A 21,883-nucleotide genomic window follows, 5' to 3' on the forward strand; every position below is an offset into this window, starting at 1 on the left:
CCCAACAAAGAGGAAGTCAGGCAAAAATGCGAGGTGGCCCTCCTGGCCCAACTCCAGCAGAAAAAGGAAGCCTACAGAGGGAGGAAGCAAGGACAGATGACCTAAGAGAAAGGTAGAGATGCTGTCTGAGCAGTCAAGGACCAAGTTAGGAAACCTAAAGCCCAAATGGAATTGTTTCTGGCCAGATACAACAAGAAGGGCTTTTGTAAGTACTCAGTGACAAAAGGAAGACTAGGGAAAACATAGCCCCTGTGCTGAAGGAAACAAAAGGCCTGGTTACTCAGGACAACAAAAAGGCCCAGGTGCCAAAGAGCACAGTCTTTCCCAGCAGGACTGGCCTTCAGGAATCCCAGATTCCAGAGGACAGGCTGAAAGACTGGAGCAAGGAAGATGTACCTCTGGTGGAAGAGAAGCAGATCATGGAATACTTCAGCAAACTAGACATTCCCCAGTCCACAGTGAATCCTGATGGGATACACCCATGAGTGCTGAGGGAGCTGGCAGATGTGATTGCAAGGCCAATCTACAGTCTTTGCTTGGTCATGGCAACCAGAAGTGCCTGAAGCCTGGAGGAAAGCAAACATCAGTCCAATCTTCAAAAAGGGCAAGCTGCAGGACCCATAAAACCTCTGCTCCTTCCTTGGAAAGGTGATGGAATAGCTAATCCTGGAAACCATTTCCAGACACATGAAGGAAAAAATCATCAGTAGTACTCAGGATTCACCAGAAGTAAGTCATGCCTGACCGAACTGGTTACACTTCTATAATGAAATCACCAGCCTGAAGGATGGGGGCGACAGAGAACAGCAGATACTGTTTTCCTAGACTTCAGTAAGGCCTCTTACACTGTCCTGCATGACAGAAGCTGCTGAAGAATGAAAAGCAGTACATGTATGAAGACTTAGCAGGCAGTGAGATAGATTGAAAATCAGCTGAACAGCTGGACCCAGAATGTAATGGGTTAGTGGTACAAAATCTAGTTGTAGGCCTGTAAGGAGCAGACTACCCAAGGGGTCAACATTGTCCATTTTTGTTTAACATATTCATTAATAAACTGAGAGATGGAGTAGAGTGCATCCTCTGTAAGTTCACATACGAGACCAGACTGTGAGGAGGCTGAAGTAACCAGCCATCCAGAGGGACCTGGACAGGCTGGAGAGGTGGGCTGACAACAAACCTCGTGAAGTTGAACAATGAGAAGTGCAGAGTCCTGAACCTGGGTAGGAACAACCACACTGGGGGCCACCCAGATGGAAAGCAGCTGGGTAGAGAAGGACCCTGGAGTCCAGGTAGACACCAGGTTGAACATGAGTCAGATGTGTGCCCTCGCTACTGAGAATGCTAAAGGTATTCTGGGCTGCATTGAGAGAGGAGATCCTTCAGCTCTACTCTGCATTGGTGAAGCTGCACCTGGAGTACTGTGTCCAGTTCTGGGCTCCCCAGTACAACAGACACATGGACGTACTGAAAAGAGTCCAATGGAGGGCCACTAAGATGATCAAGGGACTGGAGCACATCTCCACTGAGAAAGGAGCCTTGGAGTGGATCTTATCACTGTGTATAAATATCTGAAGGGAGAGTGCAAAGATGGAGCCAGGTTCTTTTCAACAATGTCCCGTGGCAACACAGGAGGCAACAGACACAAACTGAAGCACAAGAAGTTCCATCATCAAGAAGCAGTTCTTTTCAGTGGGTGAGGGAGTGGAAATCTTCAAAAGCCACCTGGACGTTGCCCTGGGCAACCTGCTCTAGGAGGCCCTGCTTGAGCAGAGGGTTGGACTAGATGGCCTGCAGATCTCCCTTCCCAGCTCACCCATTTGGTGACTCAGCAATGGTCTGCAGTAATGCCAATTTCTGGTTAAACCACTTACAACAAGCAGCACGTGCCAAACACAAAACTGAAGCTGCTAAGTGTGACAGAAGAAACCATCCGGGGCCTGAAATGTGTTATGACACTAAGAAAACAACAATGCCAAACAAACCAAAAGACACCACAGCCGTAAGATTTGGGTGCATTATAAAAAAGTACAGAATGAGATCTCTGTTTTAATGTCACCTGAAAGGCTTCTCTCCCATTTAGAAGCCGATATCAAATATATGCACACTCACAGATATACTGTCAATTCCTTGCTGTATCAGACTTGCCTTCATTGAATATTATTTTAGATTTATTTTTAAGATTTTTTAATAAAGTACTCTTTCAATTATTTTAATTGTTTTTATAAGAATATATAAATGGCTATCTTTCTTTTTCATGAAGCAAACGATACTTAGTATGTTACCTACCTATGGCAAACACACTAAGGTCCACAAGTACACCTTCACACTCATCCCTGCTGTCAGCACTAACGTATCATGTTAAAAATCAGGAAATAGTTTCAAATTAAAATTAAAACTTTGCCTCACTTTAATCTATTTTTTATTTGGATCAGTGCCCTGATCTAGCTTGCTATGTGACCACATGAATGCTGATGCTGGAGTACACTAAGCTAGCAGCTGGAACTGCTTCTTTCATAAGAACACCAATTTTTCCCAGGTAGAAGAAAGTGCAAAAGCACAACCTCACAAAAGTGGGAAGTATTTCAGGTGTTGGTTCAATGTGAAGATGATATTAAACATTTTTTTCAGAGCTTCAAGACAAAATAATTTATGTTAGTTTTTCTTATTTACACTGGACTATTTGGAAAAAAAAGGGAAACTCCCTACTCTGCGCTGAGTTCAAACAGAATTATGGCTTTTAAAACATTCATGAGAAAACTGCCATTCCTGGAAGTCTTCCAGCTATTTGGAAGGGATGGGAGAGTGAAAACAAAACAAAAGTCAAGCAACTTATTCATAATCTGTCACAAAAAAAGTGATACCAGTATTATCACATCCAAACATAAATAATTAGCCATACTGTTACCTTTCTTTTTCTTCCTCTTCTAGCAGCTTTAGGAATAGACGCATCACCTGTTTTCACCACATCCTGTGTAAATTGAAAATGATGCTGAGTTTTAACAGAAGAAAGAAATCTTATGAAGTGATAAAAACACTGTTCCCCTGATTTTTAATTGAACTCAGACAAGCCAGATTAAAGTTTGCTCTCTGCCGAAAGCTTAAATTCCTGTTAATTTCCATGAGAAGTTTTAATCTGCGTCAACAGATATGAAGTTTTACAGCTTAAACTGCAGTTCTGAGACTGTCACACTAGCAGTAACTGTATGTAGCTTCCCAGTACATAAAAATAGATTTTAATTAACTGACATAATATTAATATGTTCTTTACTATGCAGGAAAAGATGAGTTTTCACATACTTCTTTATTGTTTCTTTCAGAAGGTACATCATCTTCCTTCAAAGTATTCATCTCTTTTTCCTCTTCTTCCATTATTGTACTTAAGCTGTTATCCCTCTTAGTGGGCAACTGCAAACAGAAACAGAGAGTCAATGGAAAAGTACTTTGAAGAAACAAAAGTTAAATGAGCACATGCTAATAACCATCATGCTGCTTTTCTCTTTTCAGTCTCCCTGTATACACGCTTCTTTCTTATGTACACTTTGAAAGTATAAGGCAGGACCACTTTCAAACATATTGCAGATTGATGTATTCTGATAACTATGTATTATGATGGAAATTCAAGACCGTTTTGTGTTTATGATAATGTAACTACTTTTTCACTGCATCATCTTTATGTGAGTATTTCTAAATGTTCATGCCAATATTCAAGATTCAACTGAATCAGCTCAGGCATACAGATGGATTACAGTCACAGACATCTATCAAAGACTATCACTATTAAACAAAGACTTCATGTAGACCACAAACAAGTTGTTTAATCATGTGAGACAGTAATTAGTGATAAATGGTGTCACCTAACCTGTGCATTTTTCTTTTTTTTTTTACACCTTAAAACACTAATTTTCATTTTAGACAAGCAGGTAGATTTGAACATCAAGTTTGTAATAAATTACTTGGAGATAATCAACGTTTTTCTTGTGGTCTAGGTATGCGCATTTTTCTTTTTCTTCTTTTAAATTTCTTTTCATCTTCTCAACTCTAATGCTATTGCTTTGCCCAACTTTCAAGCACCTATTATGAAATTCCCTTTAATAGTAGCTACAGGTCTTAAAATTTCAAAATTGAACGAAGTATCACAGGCAGGGGGCTGTCACATAATGCTGATAATCACTTACAGCCATATTATATAACAGAAGGCTTTGTTGTGTTTTTGTTCACTTTTTTCAGAGTGCAACTTTAAGAATAATCACTGTACATTAAAACCACAAGAAGTCAGAGTACAAGGGTTAGAAGCATATTATAACTACATCAATATCAATAGCAAAGGACTAAATCTGCTACAGACATTGTCTTAAACTGGTAAAATGATTGAGACTCATTACATAAATCTATCCCTTAAAGACATTCCATTCCATTTTGGTGTTCAAAGGGCTACGTATGGTCTTTGTATTTTTCTTTCAGAGAGCTAGGTCAGGACAGCCAGGAAGCACTTCTCAGTGGAAACATGATGACATTGACATCTCCACTCACACAAGGTGTTTGCTGCATACATTGACAATGAAGCAAACTGATGAACTGGTCCAGTACAAAAAAAAAAAATAAAGTTTTCCCTTCACAGTAGCAAATGCTGGGAGAAAAATGCTTTTATCAACATTGTTCATAGGCAACAAAGAGGAATAACAACTGGTTTACAAATTCTATGAGGAAATTACATATTGAAAAGTGTTCCTGAAGTACACTTGACAGAACCCAAATTAGACAGACCTTCCAAATGTGCTGGTACAAAATTACGAACACTCAAAGCAGCAACAAGTTGGGAGAAATAACTCAAATGCCTCCACAGTTTCCAACTCAACACAACACTTTTTGACACCTATTTTTAAATTGAAAGTCTTTTTTCCTCTTGAAAAACAAGCTTAGAGCTCCTAGACAATCCTCCAGGAGGTATATTCACTATGTATTAAGTACACTGGAAAATCTTCAGTTTCAGTGCTAAAGGACAGCCACCTACGCCTACAGTAAAACTACACTAAAGCTTGACAAATAATCAACAGGAAATCTAACATAATTGAGGCAAGTCTATTCAAGAGTTAGACACTTGTTTTAAGGGCACTGATTGTTCTGTAGTGTATTAATTTCCAGAAGTGACTTAAAAATAAATGAGATGCCATAAACTTATCAATATCAACTGCATCACATTTTTTGTCATTTTAGGATTCTAGTCTCTTTCAAGGAAAAAGGAGATGACAACAACTCTTCTACACTGTATGGAAAATAAAAGACGTGAACAAAACAAAACATTCAAGAATAGAGAAAGTTCAAAGTGATGTGCTACACTCTGTTATCATTAAGTAAGCAGTAAGCTAGAAAGATTCCCCTCTTAAAATACAGACTGTACAGCAGCAAGAGGCTTGAAAAAATGGTATTTCAGACAGAAATGCATTTTGTAAGTATGAATACAATATATTTAAGAACATAATTTGTTTCAGAAAATTTCAATGTATGCACACATTGACAAGGCAAAGAAGCTAAACCTTGTCTGAATAAATTACCAATTACTCACAAGACACTTCCCTGACCCTGAATTCAACTGATACAACTATCTTTTTATCCCTTATATATTGCCTTTTCTATCTGTTCCCATCGCAGTGTGTGGTGTAATTCAAACTGACTCGTCTGTTCAGGCAAATACACTGAAAAACTCTTTCAGTCCCAAAAGAACTTAACTTCTCTTCGGCTTTTCTTAGTTCTCTTCTTAGTTCTCTTAGGCTTTTCAGGGGAAAATATTGTAACTGAATAGACAGTTGTACCAGACGATGATATTACCAAGTCTTCAAAGAGAAGAAGGTAATCTTAAAGTTACATGTTGGCAATCATTTTGAATTTAATGTACCTAGGAAATACTAATACATACATTAAGTCTAATAATAACCAAATGTGAAGTAGTTATGACAGGAAAGTACAGTTCAAGTATTTAAATAAAAAATTTGACAATAAGGTTTGACTTGAAAGGTTGATAGTAAAACAAAACACAAATTCTATCACTTACTTTTAGAAGAGAAGACTTTCTCCTTTTGGCTCCTGATTTTTCTTCACTTCCCCCAGCAGAATCCTGACTGCTCTCTTGAAGAGTTTCTTTGATAGAAGTGCTAACAGATGGATGGGACTTCAATAGAAAAACATGGCAATTGAAACAAAAATCACTTTCTGAATTACCGAGTAACTACACTGAGAGGTGTTCTGCCACCTGTAAGTTACCAATGAAAACATCAGCCTAAGGAATCCTTTATGGGAATCTACAAGAATATCGAAATTTATCTATTTCTTTAATTTTCAAGCATATCAATTTAAATTATATTTTCATTATCAAACTTTCAAGTTCTAATGCTATACTGATAATAAAACTACTGCAATGCGAAGAGCAAGATTTTGCTTAAACATAACTTGCAAGGCTCCTGTCAAGAAACACTTATTTAAAAGAGCTGTCAATCCTAAATGAGCAAGAGCCAGCTACCAATTCCTGAAAACACGAGCAGAAAAAAAACAAAAGCTAAAACTGAAAGTCAAGGACACGGTAATTGACGAGGTAAAGTCAGAATTACTCTTTTAAATTCCATTACTTTGTGGATAGTATTCTCACTCTTGAATATCAGCTCCTTCGAACAACGCTGGCAGAACTCCTCTGACTCTTAGTATTTCCCCCTCTGAGGAAGTGGTTTTGGATTTAAGCCCAAGCCACAAGCTCCCTTCTACCCTCTACCTTCCTCACTAGCAGTTACAAGCAACATCTGTGAAGTATAAACACTGCTTTCAGAACATTCCAGCCAGCCCTGGCAGTTGAACAGAAACGGCAGCTCTCAGAAGGACTTATCAAAACAAAATATACTCAATAAAGAGATAGAAAAAAAAAAGGGGGGGGAGTTAATTTCCCTCTAGGAATAGCTAACAAGTCTGTCACTTCAATATTGTCTTGTAGTCAAAATAAAAGCTTGATTTTGCCAACATCTCCACGTGACTACCCCCTCTAGCCTTCTGTTCTGAGGCCAGACAAAACACTCCCTCCTCGCACTTAATATTTAGACTCTGACAACTGAGCCATCTTTACAGCTACTGTCCAGTAACTGTGCTTCATTTAACTCAAAGAATGTTTGTTTTAAGCCAAAAGGCTGTACGTGTATCACATGTAGACGTCACCTACGTGAACTGCAATGTTATCAGTAGGCCATAACGTATTACCCTGCTTCAAAGCATCATCAGAAAAAGAGGGCCTCACTTACCAGTTTACTACTGTTATCTTCCCTCTAAATCTTTGCAGCCTACCACCACTGCCCTCAGCTCCAGGCCGGCTCGCTGCCGGCACTGACCTTCTCTCACAGGCTGTCCTGTCTGGGGCGCAGGGGCGGGTGCAGGGCTGAGGAGCGCCGAGGGGCTGCCTGCAGCCAGCCTCAGCCACTTCCAGCCGGCCGCGCCCAGCCGAGAGCGTGAGGGCGTGAGGCGCCTCTGTGGGGACCGGGCGCATGGAGGGGGCGCGACAGCTACGGGCAGCTGAAGGGAGGGAGGATCAGGCGCCTGATGAGGAGTGGAGCACTGACGTGGAAGGACAGCCAGTACCTGCTCAATGACATGACACCTGCACCGGGCAGGAGGGACACCAGGGCAAAAGAGATGCCAGGGCTGGAGGGATGCTGGGGAAAGAACAGAGGCACAAGAGGTGTCCCCCGAGCCAGGCTCAGAGCCCAGAGGAGCTGCCTGAGCAGGGGCGAGGAGGTACACCTAGTAACTATACCTACATCACCTCACCGCAGGGACTGACTGTAATGTGTGGCAAGGGGACTTGACACCAGCAAGGGTGGAGCAGAAGCGTACAGAGGGAAGGCTGAGGCATTTTTCTCTAACCTGTTTGTCTTTGTTTCTCATTGCACAGATCTGTAACAAAAAGCTTGTGTTAATTGCCTAAATTGTGCAGAATTACCTTACTTGTTAGTGTTTTGTGGCCTGTGACATACCCCTTTTTGATCTCTAAGCCACCCCCCTCCCATTTTGCCAAGTTCAACCACTCTGCTACTATTAATACTACTTTCCTATAAACTTCCATAAAACTCCATAGGTAACTCAATCAAACTCACATGCTTGCTTTCCTCCCTGGATTAAAATGTCTACTTAACTTAAAAAGACTGACAGCCACAGAGATTTTGCCTATCAGACAGATGAGCATCTTCCACTTACTACTTGAAGGGAGAATCTGCATGTACTCATTTCTCCAGCTTATAAAGTATGATGCTAAGGCAACATCCTCACAAACAGGAGAGCCATCACCTAGTCAAATAGCAGGGAGCTAACAACAAAATAAAACAAGGTACCACTTAGTCTCATCTTTGTGAACTGTACGTTACCTGCAAAGTATTAAAAAAAAAAATAAAGCTCATTTCAGCACACAAGCTGAAAATAAATAAAACTGAAACAAAAAAATATCACACTACAATTCTCTTATTATAGGATAAAACGGGACATTCTTCAGTCTTAGCTATGGATCTCTGAGGGACAGTGACATAATACTCCATTCTGCAAATAAAACACCAAAGATGGTGTTTTGTGAAAAGCCATGGAAGACATACAACTCGTTTACTTGAAAGCATCAAATATTGTCAAAAAAAATCCCTTTAAAGCAGGCCCTTACTGCTGGCTTTATTTCAGATCAAGTAACCCTTACTCTGCCCGTTTTACATTCAGATTTCTTTTACAGAATACAGCTATTTGCAGGTGTTCTCCTTCGGCAACAACAAGAATTGCATGCATGTAAAAATATGAGCTCACTAAATCCTATGGGCTTGATTTGCTCCAAGTAAAGGTTCCTTTTAAGAATGGTTAACAAAGGGAAAGCTATCAAAACAAAATGCTTTCTAAAATTAAGGTGAAAATTCAGAGGAAAATTTCATAAATCACAGAATATCCTGAGTTAGAAGGGACCCACAAGTATCATTAAGGATGCTCCCCATGACCACCCAAGAAAATCAAACCACATGTCTGAGAGCATTGTCCAAACAGTTCTTGATTTACTTCTTACGCTTGTGGAGGACTTGTTAGTGTTAGGTCAGAGGTTGGACTCACTAATCTTGAGGTCTCTTCCAACCTAGACAATTGTGTGTGATTCTGTGTGATGCCTAAATTGCACTTACTCAACATGAGGCTGCACCAGCACAGAGCACAGCAGGACAATCCCTTCCCTCGACCAGCTAGTGATGCTGTGCTGGATGCACCCCAGGGCACAGTGGCCTTCCTGGCTGCCAGGGCACGCTGCTGGCTCATGTTCAACTTGACATTGATGAGAACTCCCAGATCCCTTCCTGTGGGGCTGTTCCCCAACCTCTGGTCCCTCCAGACTGTGCATACAGCCAGGGCTGCCACGTGTCAGGTGCAGAATCTGGCATTTGCTCTTGTTGAATTTCATGCAGTTGGTGATTGCCCAGCCCTCTCATTGTCAACATCTCTATAAAGCCTCTCTACCCTCAAGGGAGTCAACAACTCCCCTGAGTTTCACATCATCAGCCAACTTAATTAGCAGACCTTTAAGTCCTGGTTCCAAGTTGTTTATGAAAACATTAAAAGAGAAGTGGCCCTAAAATGGAGCCCTGCAAAACCCCACCAGTGACTGGGCACCACCCCATTTACAAAACACTTTGAGCCTTTATTTACCCCATTCATAGAACCATAGAATGGCTTGGGTTAGATGGGATCTTAAAGATCATCTAGTTCCAACCCTCCTGCCATAGGCAGGGATGCCACCCACTATATCACATTTGCCAGGGCCCCGTCCAGCCTGTCCTTCAATTCCTTCATTCATTCTGTAAAACTGAATATATGTAAGCAAATTAGTAACCATGGCCCTGTAATTCATTTAACAGTTAAGACATCCCCAAGAACAGTTTCTTCATTCAGCATTTTTAAAGCTCACTTATAGAAACAGAATTTAGATACTACTTGTGCAAAGACTGTGTGTTTCTAAGCGTTTTTTCTTGTGTGTTTCTAAGTATTTTTTCTTGTGTGTTTCTAAGCAAAAAGGCAGTGGCAAAAAAACAATCCAGTAGCTCTAGACAGAACCTGAGTAGTTCACAGAGCTTGTTAAAGAACTGTTACAGAAGCTGGACCGAAGTGTTTGAATGATACTGAAAAGGTATAATGGACTTTCCCCATAGCAAAGTTGCTAGACTAAGAAACTAGTCCGTATACATCTGTTGGTAATGTTTTTTCTGCCTCCAATTGGAGAAGTATTTAGAAATGCCTGAGATGTTAAGAAGGCAACGCAAAGTACCGCTTAGCTGAAGTTATTGATCCCCACTATGAAATAAAACACTGGAAGGCCTTGCTGTCAGTGGTTGTTTATACCCACATATATTTTCAGGTTGTTAGAACTGACTGATAACATAAAACTAAGCTATGGTTCACTATTTCCTCAGCCACCCAGGCAGAACCTCTCCTAAGCTGCCACAAATAAAACAGCAGAGTGTCTAAGGACTCATTTTTCAGTAGCAGAAGAAAGAAACTGTCTTATTAATAGTGTTTCTCTCTGTTGTAAGGGGATTAGCATCTAGGGGCAGAAAAAGTGTACATCCAGAGTACAACCTCTTTTCTACTGACTCTTGCTCAGATTAACTCTTGATCCATCCTTCAAACTAGAGACGCAGTAGCTTGGGATATCTTTAGGAGCAGGAGTTAACTGGTGCAGAAATGGCAGTCTGGCATGTCAAGTAGGAGCAGAAAAAAATACAGACACCAATTGTTTTTTTTTATTATTACCACAATAATGTCTAGAGGCCCCATTATGTGATCAGGGCCCACTGTATGTACCAAAACCAAGAAGCTATAGAATGTTCAGAGAACACAACAGACAAAGAGGATCAAGACATTTTTTTTCTTTTAAGAAGAAGTTTAGGCCTTTTTATAAGTAGAGCTGCTTAGCCCCAGTTTAAGCTTGGGACATCTACCAAGAGGGTAAGAAACAGAACTACTGGCAAATGAAAACTTAATTGAGAGTCACATAACAGAGGGGCAAAAACCAAGAATCACATTATTTCCAGCCACTATAATGAAAATACAGTGTACTACAAAAGCATGCAATGAAATCTTACACAGGTATTTGTGGAGAAAACCACTTGGGCTTAGATGACAGGAAGAAGTAAAATGACTGAGATTACTGATGACTGAGTAAAAACTGATAAAAACCCCTATTTTTTTAAGTACAGTTGTATGGTTCTGAATATGACTTGACATCTGCTGTGATAGAGCAACATCGTAAAAAATATGTTCAACTTTCAATAGTGATAGACTTATGCTCTGAAACTGTCAACATGAGCTTCATGAGCTTACTGTAGAAAATTTGGAAATTTCCACTTACATGAAAGGAAAGTCTCATGCTACTAAAACTAGAGATAAATTAAAAAAACAAAACAGTGTAACCTGCAATTGAGTGTCAACGATTCTTTATCCTAGAACAGTAAATATTCATTGCCTTTTTTTTTTTTCCCCCAGCAGTACGATAACAACTAGTTGCAGACTTTGCATAACTTACCTGCTGATGAGAGAACTTCACTCTGGGATTATTGTCAATTTCCCACAAGCCTTCATTAAAGCCCTTTCTTTTATTTGGTTTTCCATATTTCTCTTTATTTTCAGAGTAAGGGAATATGTCCTTTGGTCCCAAAAACGCCCTTCAGAAGAGAAAGAAAAAGTTACCAGGAAAAAAGCTACTCATGTTTTAAATTTTTTTTTTCAAAAGGAGAAATAAGCATCAGATATCATTAAGAAGCACAACTCAGCATTGCAGACAACCAATTCTGTTACATAAGCAACTTTAGTTTTCCCAATTTAACCTACAACAGCCCAAGTTTTCCATTACTACCACCACATATATGGCCCCTCTCCTTCCTAAGGTGCTGAGTGTCTGGGCAAGAAACAGACAATGCTTCTTAACAAATGGTGGAAGACAACCAACTACTGTAAACCAGAACAACTAAAAAATTGTTATCTTGTGAATGAACAGAGAGAGCACATGCTTTCTTTAGAAAAACAGGCTTAAGTGTTAAGAGTAAAGAATTCTTATATCCTGACTATATAATACAAGAGAACAACAACAAAGCAGAAGTAGTTCCAAACAAACAAAGAAAATCTTTTGAAGTTACTAAATTAGAAACAATGTAGTTAAAAGACAAAATTCAAGAAGAATGTTAAGTGTATCAGGCATAAAGAGCACTAGAAGGCAGTGCCTAGTCACACCTGAATGTATTTGACTGCCCAGGTCCTTAAGAATACTGTGAATTCAGCATTACTTCAGTAACTTCTCAGTTTCTCAAGATAAGTCCTCATCACTTTATTTACTGAATTGAATAAAACTTTAAGCCTTTCCATAAGATTCTTCCTCAACCCCATTCTTGGGGAAGTAAATATTGCAGTTTACATTTTTTTAATTTAAGTTACTCTTAGAAGAGGTCTTCAGATAGCTTGTGTGTCTTTTTCACAAAAACTGACAACATCCCTGCACAGCACTACCCCTACTGTAGTCTGTGTAACTAAAGCTATCAGCCTGGCTTTTCTTGTATGTCAAAGTCACAGTATTCACACTACTATTTTCTCTAAGCTAGACTTAGGAGAACGGGGTAACAAATTACTGAGGACAAACATTCTGGTTTATGCTGAAGACCAAAGCCTGTATAGTTACTGCTCTACTCCCAGTACTTTTAAAGTTCAAACTTCAATGTAGCAACCCATACACTGCTAAAACAAAGATGCCACTTTGAGTTTCGTTCTTATTTTTGCTATGTGTCTAGATGCAGCTGTCTGACATTGAGACTCGGTAATCTGAAAAGTTGCAGGTACTTGCTTTCTAAAGTAATGGCTCATGGAAAATGATATAGATACTTCTAATCCTCACTCTATTTTCTTCGTCATCTTTAAAAAGATCTAATTGAGACCTACACCCTACTACACTAAAAGACAAAATGTTATCTAGAAAGCTTAAGCATCTCCTGCTCCAGCAGTAGAATTCTTACCTATGTGCACAAAGCATTATGTAAACCACTGAGAGATCAGACTGCAGATTACCCACCCCTTTTCAAGAGATGGTTATGTTCAGTTCAGCCAGCATGGGAAACACACATCTGCAGAGTTGCCTTAACCAGTGTCCTGGTTTCAGTTAGGACAGAGTTAATTTTCCTCCTAGTAGCAGGTAGGGTGCTATGTTTTGGATTAGGATGAGAAGAGTGCTGGTAACATGCCGATGTTTTAATTGTTGCAGAGCAGTGCTTATACCAAGCCAGGGACTTTTCAGCTTCTCACTCTGCCCACCAGCAGGCAGGCTGGGGGTGCAACAGGAGCTGGGAAGGGACAGACCCAGGACAGGTGACCCAAACTGGCCAAAGGGGTATTCCATACCATCTGGGGTTATGCTGAACAATATATAGGGGTGGCTAGCTGGGGGGAGGAGGGCTGGACTGCTCGGGGTTAGGCTGGGCATCAGTCAGCGGGTGGTGAGCAATTGCACTGTACATCACTTGTTTTGTACATATTATTTTATTTTATGTCCTAATAAACTGTCTTTATCTCAACTCACAGGCTTCATTTTCCCATTTCTCTCCCCCATCTCAGAGAGGGATGGGGTAGGGTGAGCAAACGGCTGTGTGGTGCTTAGCTGCTGGCCAGGTTAAACCACAACAACCAGAAAAAAAATAATACTGGGGAGACAGACAAATGGAAACTGGACAAGACAAAAATAAGAAGCATTGCCTCCTTTCTTCCTATCCCCTAGGAAATGTTTTTCCAAGATTTGTATGGCTTTACCATACACATTGCTCAAGCTTTGAAAACCATCAGGAACTCTCAACCATGAAGAAGAGGTCACATAGCATACTGGGCTGATATATTTAAAACTCCATGCACCAAGAAAGAAAGAAAACTTAGTGTAGAGGCTTTACCCTAAGACACAGGTTCTAGAAACTACATTTTCAGTGTGGCCATCTGCAATGATGTCATACACTAGCACAACGGACCCAAATAAAGCTCTCATTAAAATAACTTTTTATTTTTTATTCTTTCAGAATGTTGCTACATTAAGACAAAGACGGAAATTAAGATGTCACCCAAATCCCCAAAGCCTATTGTAAGAAGCAAATACCCGTTCACTGAACATAGGTAGTAACATGTGATTGTTATTCACAGGTACATGCTGTAAGCAACAGTAAGTATGATTGAAAAGCAGGAGAGTTTCACCTGTTACCACCCTAAGGTAGTTTAAAGAACAAGACAGGCAGGTTTCCAACACAGAAGTTTCTCTTATATTCATAGGAGAAACTATATTTCTCCTATATTCATAGAATATAGGAGTATAGGATACTGAAAGGCAGTAATCCTGAAGCTACAGCCTGCAAAACAAAGAACTAGACTGCAGTAAAACTTTACTAAGAGTGTCAATGAGTGACGAACAGATTATTTCAAGTTTACCCATGCAAATGAGAAAGAAAATTAAAATTCAAAGCCAAGCATGAGCTAGGAACTTAACTAAAGTTTAAAATGCACCACGATGCTTAAAATTTGCAAGGTATTTCTGCACCTTTAGGTAAGGAGTTGTTTCTTTCTCCCTTATATTCAATTTGTGCCTGTAAACCTACATAAAACTACACAAAACCCAAGTTCAATCCAGAATGACATACATCAACATACATCAAAGGGGAAAAACAAAGCAATATTATATTTTTAACTGCCAAAGTATTCTGGGAAAAAAAAAAAAAAAACATAAAAAAGATAACCAAGTGCACTGTTTAAACTTATCGTTAGGAGAAGTGTATCATTAAGCAAAGGGACAATATGCAAACTTTGCAACCTTGAATTGAATTCCACAATTCTGTTCACCCACAAAAACACACATGCTAAAAATAAACCAATAACTGATCTATTGCCAAGATCAATGGAAAGAAGGTATATAAGCCAAGCACACAAAAAGCTTTCTCATGGGGAAACTGCTTCTCAAAAAAAAAAATAGTACTAAAAAGTAATCTCAAGAAGCGTAGAGGATGCTTGCTTTTTAATTCAACAAGCACTGGGTATTCTCTCAACATGAATTATTTTAAAGACATATGCAAAGTAACAGATTAAAGAGATTTGAATAAATATTTAGTGAGAGGAAGATAAAACCTTCCCACACAATGCAAGAAACTGAGTACTTTTATACGTAACTTCTATTTGTGACCTGCTTATATATAGCAATTGACATTTTATAAAGAGAAAACAGAGGGGAAAATATATATTTTAAAAAAATAAATGAGGCAAAGGCAGCACTGAATTTGAAATCTTAAATATCCACACTGCAACAAACTCCTACTAAAAAGTAACATGATAATTTTAACAAGACAGAGACCTACATAAAAAACAGTATATCGGCAAGAAAAGTTAGCAGCAGAAATACCCTCAAAACGAGTTTATGATTGCAAAAAGGTAGCATTGTTGAAAGTACCTAAAGACAGATGTTTTGCAGAATAACAGGTACAGAATAACTGTACCTTCTGACTTTTTTTCCTCAAAATCTTACAAAACACAACACCCATGCCCTCAAACATCTTGGAAGGGAGGGGGTAGGGACAACTAATGCAGGATAATTTAACTATTTCTTTTTTTTTTTCCTTATTTCATTGTTCTCAGCAATATTTCACTTTCTTTAACAATATATTTTTGAGAATTTTGCCTATATACAGAGCTTAATTAACATCTATTACAGAAGAAAGAAAAACTCACTGCTTATATCACTTTGGGTAGGATTTTTCTACTGGCATTGGCACATGGTATAGTCACAGTCTACCATTTCTATTTTCTTGAATAGCTTAAGCAAGTGTGAAAGTAACATGTCTTGGCAAAAGAAAGTTATTCAGAAGATGACACGCTACTGAACAGTGTAATTTTAAAACACACAACTTTCAGGTAAGTCATTAAGTTCCTATTATAGCATGCTAATGAAATAAAAGGGTATGTGTCTCTTAAATAAGAGGGACTTACGTCTCATGGGTGCCAAAAAAGAATATAGGCATTTTGTTTGCAGGAGGCTTTACTGCTCCCTCAGGAACTTCATCCACCTAAGGAAAACAAAGACCACAACTGAAATCAAGTAACAGTTAATGACAGTCCAAAGGGAAACATCTAGAGCTGTTAGAAACATGGAAAAAAAATGCTACAGAGAAGTTAACAATGTCAAAAGCATACAATGTCAGAAATAAAACCGATTAAACAACAGTATTATCAACAATAGGAAGTGAAAACACTTCTGGCGTTACAGCAACATAGGACGTTGTTTTTTTAAAAGGATGTACATGATGGGCTGCAGGTAGAAGCACGATTTGATTCCATCCAAAAAAACATCTCCCCTTCACCATAAGCCACAACGCCACATCCTCCCCTTATGCTGAGCCGATAACTGGTCCAAGCCCAGATGTCAAGTACTATGAAAACAGTCGCTACGTTTAACAAGGAAACAAAACAGGAAAGCACACAAATAATTCTTGATGCCGCCTCTCATCTAGATAGCGCACAATTAAGTCTTTTAGCTGCATTTCCACAGCCATTAAATGCCCGAAGGCAGTCACAGCACTCGCCGTGGCACTTCCAAGGGAGGAGCGGGAACAGGAGAAAGAAACGACTGGGCAACTTACCGCTTGCACCCAGCTTCTTCTACAGGAAAAAGCTACAGCGATGCCCGACTTTAACAGCGAGGCGCAACGCCGCCCTAAAGTTGGCGCTCCCCTTTGCCAGAAGGGAGCAGCTAGTGGGGAGCCGTGTTTTCGCACAGCCCCAGCCTTTGTTACCGCTACCACGCAGCGGGCTGAGCACGGCCGCGCGGCTGCCAGCCGGGCTATGCAAATGAGGGCAGCGAGGCAGGGAGCCCGGGGCTGCTGCCGTCGGGAGAAGGCGCCGAGTTCAAGGAGAGGCAAGGCGGCAAGGGGCCCTGCGGGGCCACCGGGGAGGAGGAATGGGGGGGGGGGGCGGCAGGGTGCAGGTGCTGGGCTGCGAGGAGGAGGAGGAGGAGGAGGAGGAGGAGGAGGAGGAGGAGGAGGAAGGAGCGGGCGCCTTACCCTGGCCGGCCAGTGCGGGTACCCTTTCATCTTGGCGAAGATGAGGTCTCCGGGCTTGAAATCGCGGCTCATGGCTTCTCCTCGTCCTGCGCGACGCGACGCGGCCGGGGCCGAGACGCGGGCTCCCTGCTGCTGCTGCTGCCGCTGCTCCCAGCCGCCGCCGCCGCGGCGCCGCCAGCCACAGCCCCAGCCCCGCCAGGTGCCGCTGCCGGGGGCGGCGCAGCACAGCGCGGGGCTCGCTACGCGCCGGGACGCTCCGCGCGGCGCCCCCCCGGGCCGCGACGCTCCCGCCGCAGGCCCCGCGCCCCGGCCCCGCGCCCCACGCCCGCCCCGCTCCCGCAGCGGCCGCCCCGCGCCCTTCGCCGTCCCCCGGCCCGGCCCGACCGCGGCACCTCGGCCCCGCCGCGCTGCCCCCGCCCCGCCGCGCCGCGCTGTGCCCGGCCCGCCGCCCACCTCCGCTTTTAGCCGCCGCCGCCGCGCGCCCTCCTCCCGCCGTGCCGGGCGCTACCACGCGGCGGCGGAGGGGGGGCGAGGGGGGGGGCGGGACACCCGCGCGGGCACGGCCGAGGAGGAGCGGCCGCCAGCCTCCCGCCCCGCGCCTCCGCGGGACGCGACGCGGGGCCGCCGGGCGGCGGCGCCGGTGCGGGCGGGGAGCGGGCGAACGGGCTCGGTTGGGCCCGGCCACCCCCCCCTCACGGCGCGGCGAGTGGCGCCTTCCGCCGCCTGCGGGGCGGGGGCGCGGAGGCGCGGAGGAGGCGGGGCGGGGCGGAGGGGGGGGGGGGGCGGCGCTGCCTCGCTGCCGCCCTCCCGCCGCCGGCAGCGGCCGTTGGCGGCCCTGAGGGAGGCGCCGCGGAGCGCGGTGCCCCCGGAGCCGAGCGGGTGGCGGCTGCCCCAGCGCTGCCTTTGTTCCGCTCCCGAGCCCCGCTAAAGCTCGCCCCCCTCCCGCACCTCGCCGCCCGTATCCCCCTGCCGGTCCGCAGGCGGCTGCTGCCGCTCCCCACGTGCTCCTCGCCTCGTTTGTCCCCTTAACTTCGGGGCTGCCCCCGGCGCTCCCCAGCGGGTGCCCTCGGGTTCGGTCCCGGCTGCCTGCAGGTCTGAGGGCGTAGCGGCCACAGCTCTGCGCCGGCTGGCGTACCTGGCAGGACCAAAACCGCTCCTCTCGCACCGTTTCGCCCGCTCCTGAAACGGCGTCTGCCCCCCTGGCTGCCCGGTGGGGGCTGGCGCTTCTGCTGCTGCACTGGAAAGCACCGAGCCCAGCAGCTCGGCTGCGGTGTTGCCCCTTCCCCGTGGTCCCACACGGCGAGCGCAGCGCTGCGGCCAAGCCCAGGCAGGAGAGAGAGGTGCGAGGAAGAGGCGTAGCACACCAAGCTACTTCTAACTCCCCGCGCAGCTGCATTTATCTGACGCCGGCAGATGAAACCACGCCGCGCTCGAGCAGCCAGCCTCACCACGGGGCCTCGCGCACAAGGTTTACGGGCCAGATTTCTGTCGCCTCTCCTCTGTGGCACTGGTGTAGGAGGAGGCGTCCTCGTCAGAAGGCACAGCATACTGCTGTTAGTTTTCATACTGAAACTGAAGTCAGACCCAAGACACCCACTACAGCTGCCACAGAGAAAGTCCTGTTCTGTTCTAGACTCCCTTCTCCTCTTAAGAAGAAAAAAAAAAAAAAAAAAAAAAAAAGTAATGTATAAATGTTAACTCTTTACACATTCGGGGCAGAAGTTGTTTAAAAAATAAGACTAAGGTAGGTCGTACATCTGGAATTGTTTAGCAGAAGGTACCGGTCTGACCAGTAGAAAACTGTAACTGCATTGGTAGTTACAGAGCTCTTCGTTTTGGTACATCGAGTCGTTCCAATTTCAGCACTAGACAACGTTTCCTATTTTTTCATAAATGTGACAGTGTTGAGTACTGGGAAACAAACAAACAAACAAACAAACAAACAAAAAACATATATTAATATTTTGCTAGGCAGGAATTGACAATCTGCAGGGATTCCCTTAGCTAAAGCATTACACTGTTTAGTCATATGATTACATTTGTCTTCCATATCAGGTTAAATATGTTCATCTTTTAGTTTTGAAGCAGTGCTTTCGGAATCTCTTGAGGACATTCCAATTTTCTCAGCCTTTGGAAACATTCTTTTGAATCTGCTATTTCTCAGAAACCAGAAGCTTTGCACATTGTATTTAATTCAGTGGAGAGCTGGTGAAAAAAAAAAAAAAAAAGATTTTTCCTAATTAAAGAAGCAATTCAAGATTACTTGGTTTTATCAAAAAGTAGCGTGTTCTTCAGAAGAGGCTAATGAGACTAATACATTTTTAAAAGGTAAAGAATACAAAGTTAAATATGATTTAAAGAATAAAAAAATAAAATTGTTTGAGCAAGTTATATTTTGCATGTGATCAGGCTCATTTGTATATTAAGTAAAGAGACTAAAGACAAACTGTTCAAATATGGACTAAAGTGTTAAGTAAACAGAAGACTGTAGACAAACTGTTCAAATAGAGACTAACATGGAATGAAAAGATGTGTATGTTGCAATGCAGACACTGTGCTCGGAAGAGAGTAGCAGGTCATTCTGATGCTATTAAGCTTTAAGAAGGGTAGCATCACCAATTTTTAGCAAATGGTTTCATTTTAAATGACAGAATCTGCAGAGCCAGACCTGCCAGCTGGTGCTAAAGTAAGAGGTCAGTGCACTGATAGGCAGCAAGATATCACAAGCTGTGATAACTTTTTCACAGGTGAAAAAAAAAAAAAAAAAAAAACTTCTTTTGAGGAGTTGCATTTCTTGAGCTTGTCTGTTTGAAACATTATTTCCAAGTTATTTCCTGCAGGTGTGGGTTAGCTTGCTCTGCAAAGCAGCAGGCTGTCATCCTGTCTGCAAGTGAAGCAGTTGGTTGTACTCTGCTAAGGTGAGAACCATACAGACGTAACAGGTTTTCCCCTTCTTTTTCCAAAACTTCAAGTGCTGCTTCTATACATGCTGTGAATATGTCTCTCTAAAGAATCTATTCCACACTTAAAAGTTAACATTGAATTCAATCTCTAATACGGTTTTGTTGCTATCTTCCTAAAAAAAAGCACATTTATCCTAAGTATCCATTGGTTGTAGACTGAAATACTCCTTAAAGAGTGAAGAAACTTCTAAAGCATTTTATGTGGGACATGAATTTTTCAGTACTGCTGGAAGGAGGGATGTTTTCTTTGCTACATGCATATGTCAGCATTGTTTTGTCTAATGTGGCTTGTGAATCAAGGTCAAAAAAAAAAAAAAAAGATGTGCATTCTCTTGGGCAGACAAAATAATTGCTTATTGGTTCTATATCTAGGAAGGTTTTATGGTTAGAAAACCTGTGAGAATTTGTACACATGATGTAAGTCTCTCAAATTCCTTCCATGTTATCCTGTAATTTATATTCCTTTAGTATTCTATGCCTTTTCCACCTGCTTCAATTTTCAAGTACCATCAGACAACAGCAGAGTCCTCACTCACTACCATGTTTTTGATCAGCAAGGAAATGCTGTTATTTAAATAATTGTAACATAATGATTTTTTTTTTTTTTTTTACTGTTACACACCTGGACAAAGAACTTCATTGGCTTGTTTACAAGACAAATCAACCACATAATGCAGATGTAGAAAAAAGCACATCTAAAAACAGATTATACAGATCAGATCACAAACTAGAGATCAAGTTTCGAGACCTCTTGGAAGGTGTAAAATAATATGGAGCTTTTTGTCTCTTGCAATTTAAACTTCAGTCTATGCTGAAAGACATTAGTATCAGCTTAATATTTCATCACGCATCTTAGGAAATCTCAGCCCAAAGTGACATTTTTGCAGTTAAAAGTGACAGGAAACAACTGCGGGTTAAAGTCATAGGGGACCTCAACTACTACAGTACTTGTGATAATGAAGTAAATCATGTTGACCTGTAATCCAAAGCAATTAGCTGTACTTTGAATTCAGTATGAGTGTTTTCCTGAGTGAGGACCAACTGCAGTGCTGTGGTTAGTATAGGCTGATTTTGACTTTACAGATAACTGTCCTTAGCGTAATTTCTGTCCTGTTGGGGAATTCCAACTAGAAAAAAGAATAAACGATTTTGTGTTTGCTTATGTATTTATTTAATAAATGTAACAAATTTATATACACATAACAGATACCATGTTTTCCTTTCAATCACTAATAGTATTTCCTGAGAGATTTTTGAAACTACATAATCGGAAACCTTTAGATTCAAAAGACTGAGTTAAAGAAAAGATTAGGACTCGATTCTGTTTGCTTCCACTTGTTACATCCAGACTAAACAGTCGCACCGTATCTGGAGACCGTATCTGGAGCCGCCAGACCAAACGCTGCCGAGAAAGCCTCAGAGGAGACGATGCGACAAAGCTCCCCTTAGTGTTCAGAGGACGGTATTTACCTACGCCACAGGACAGCGCAAGCAAGCAGATGGATCATTCCTGCGTATCCAGTGCTGAACATGGCACCCATACAAACTCTGTGGGGCTTGCTGGATGCTTGTATACCCAGCCTTCACGCGCACCTAAGCTGGTAATTGGGGCCAGCTTCGATTACAGTTAAATGAGGTGATCCCTTCTAGAATGATAACTGAGTTGTCCAAAGAAGATTGTTGTTTTCTGTGTTTTTAATAAGTGCCCATTCTGTGCTCTGTCTGTCAGGATATCGAGTCTCTTCAGTGGCCTGCCTGGGCTGTGACAGTGGCAGCCCGGACTGCGCGTTCTCAGATAACCTACCCCTATCTGGT

General features: G+C 42.3%; 1 protein-coding gene across 2 annotated transcripts in view; it reads right to left on the reverse strand.

Moving 5' to 3' along the window:
- PSIP1 (PC4 and SFRS1 interacting protein 1) overlaps positions 1-17,231 on the reverse strand; it is a 36,138-nt gene extending 18,907 nt beyond the window's left edge. Inside the window, exons 1-6 of one of the 2 annotated variants that reach the window (XM_032205695.1) lie at positions 17,106-17,230; positions 16,036-16,112; positions 11,567-11,705; positions 6,050-6,166; positions 3,298-3,405; positions 2,906-2,968 (exon numbers count right to left, since the gene is read on the reverse strand). In XM_032205695.1, the coding sequence (XP_032061586.1) occupies positions 2,906-2,968; positions 3,298-3,405; positions 6,050-6,166; positions 11,567-11,705; positions 16,036-16,112; positions 17,106-17,177 (576 nt within the window). In that variant the 5' untranslated portion in view covers positions 17,178-17,230. Of the gene's footprint in view, positions 1-2,905; positions 2,969-3,297; positions 3,406-6,049; positions 6,170-11,566; positions 11,706-16,035; positions 16,113-17,105 lie in introns of both variants that reach the window. The other variant, XM_032205697.1, reaches the window with a different exon arrangement.
- Positions 17,232-21,883: the final 4,652 nt, after the last annotated feature.

Source organism: Aythya fuligula, chromosome Z, assembly GCF_009819795.1.
Source record: "Aythya fuligula isolate bAytFul2 chromosome Z, bAytFul2.pri, whole genome shotgun sequence".
NCBI lineage: Eukaryota > Metazoa > Chordata > Aves > Anseriformes > Anatidae > Aythya > Aythya fuligula.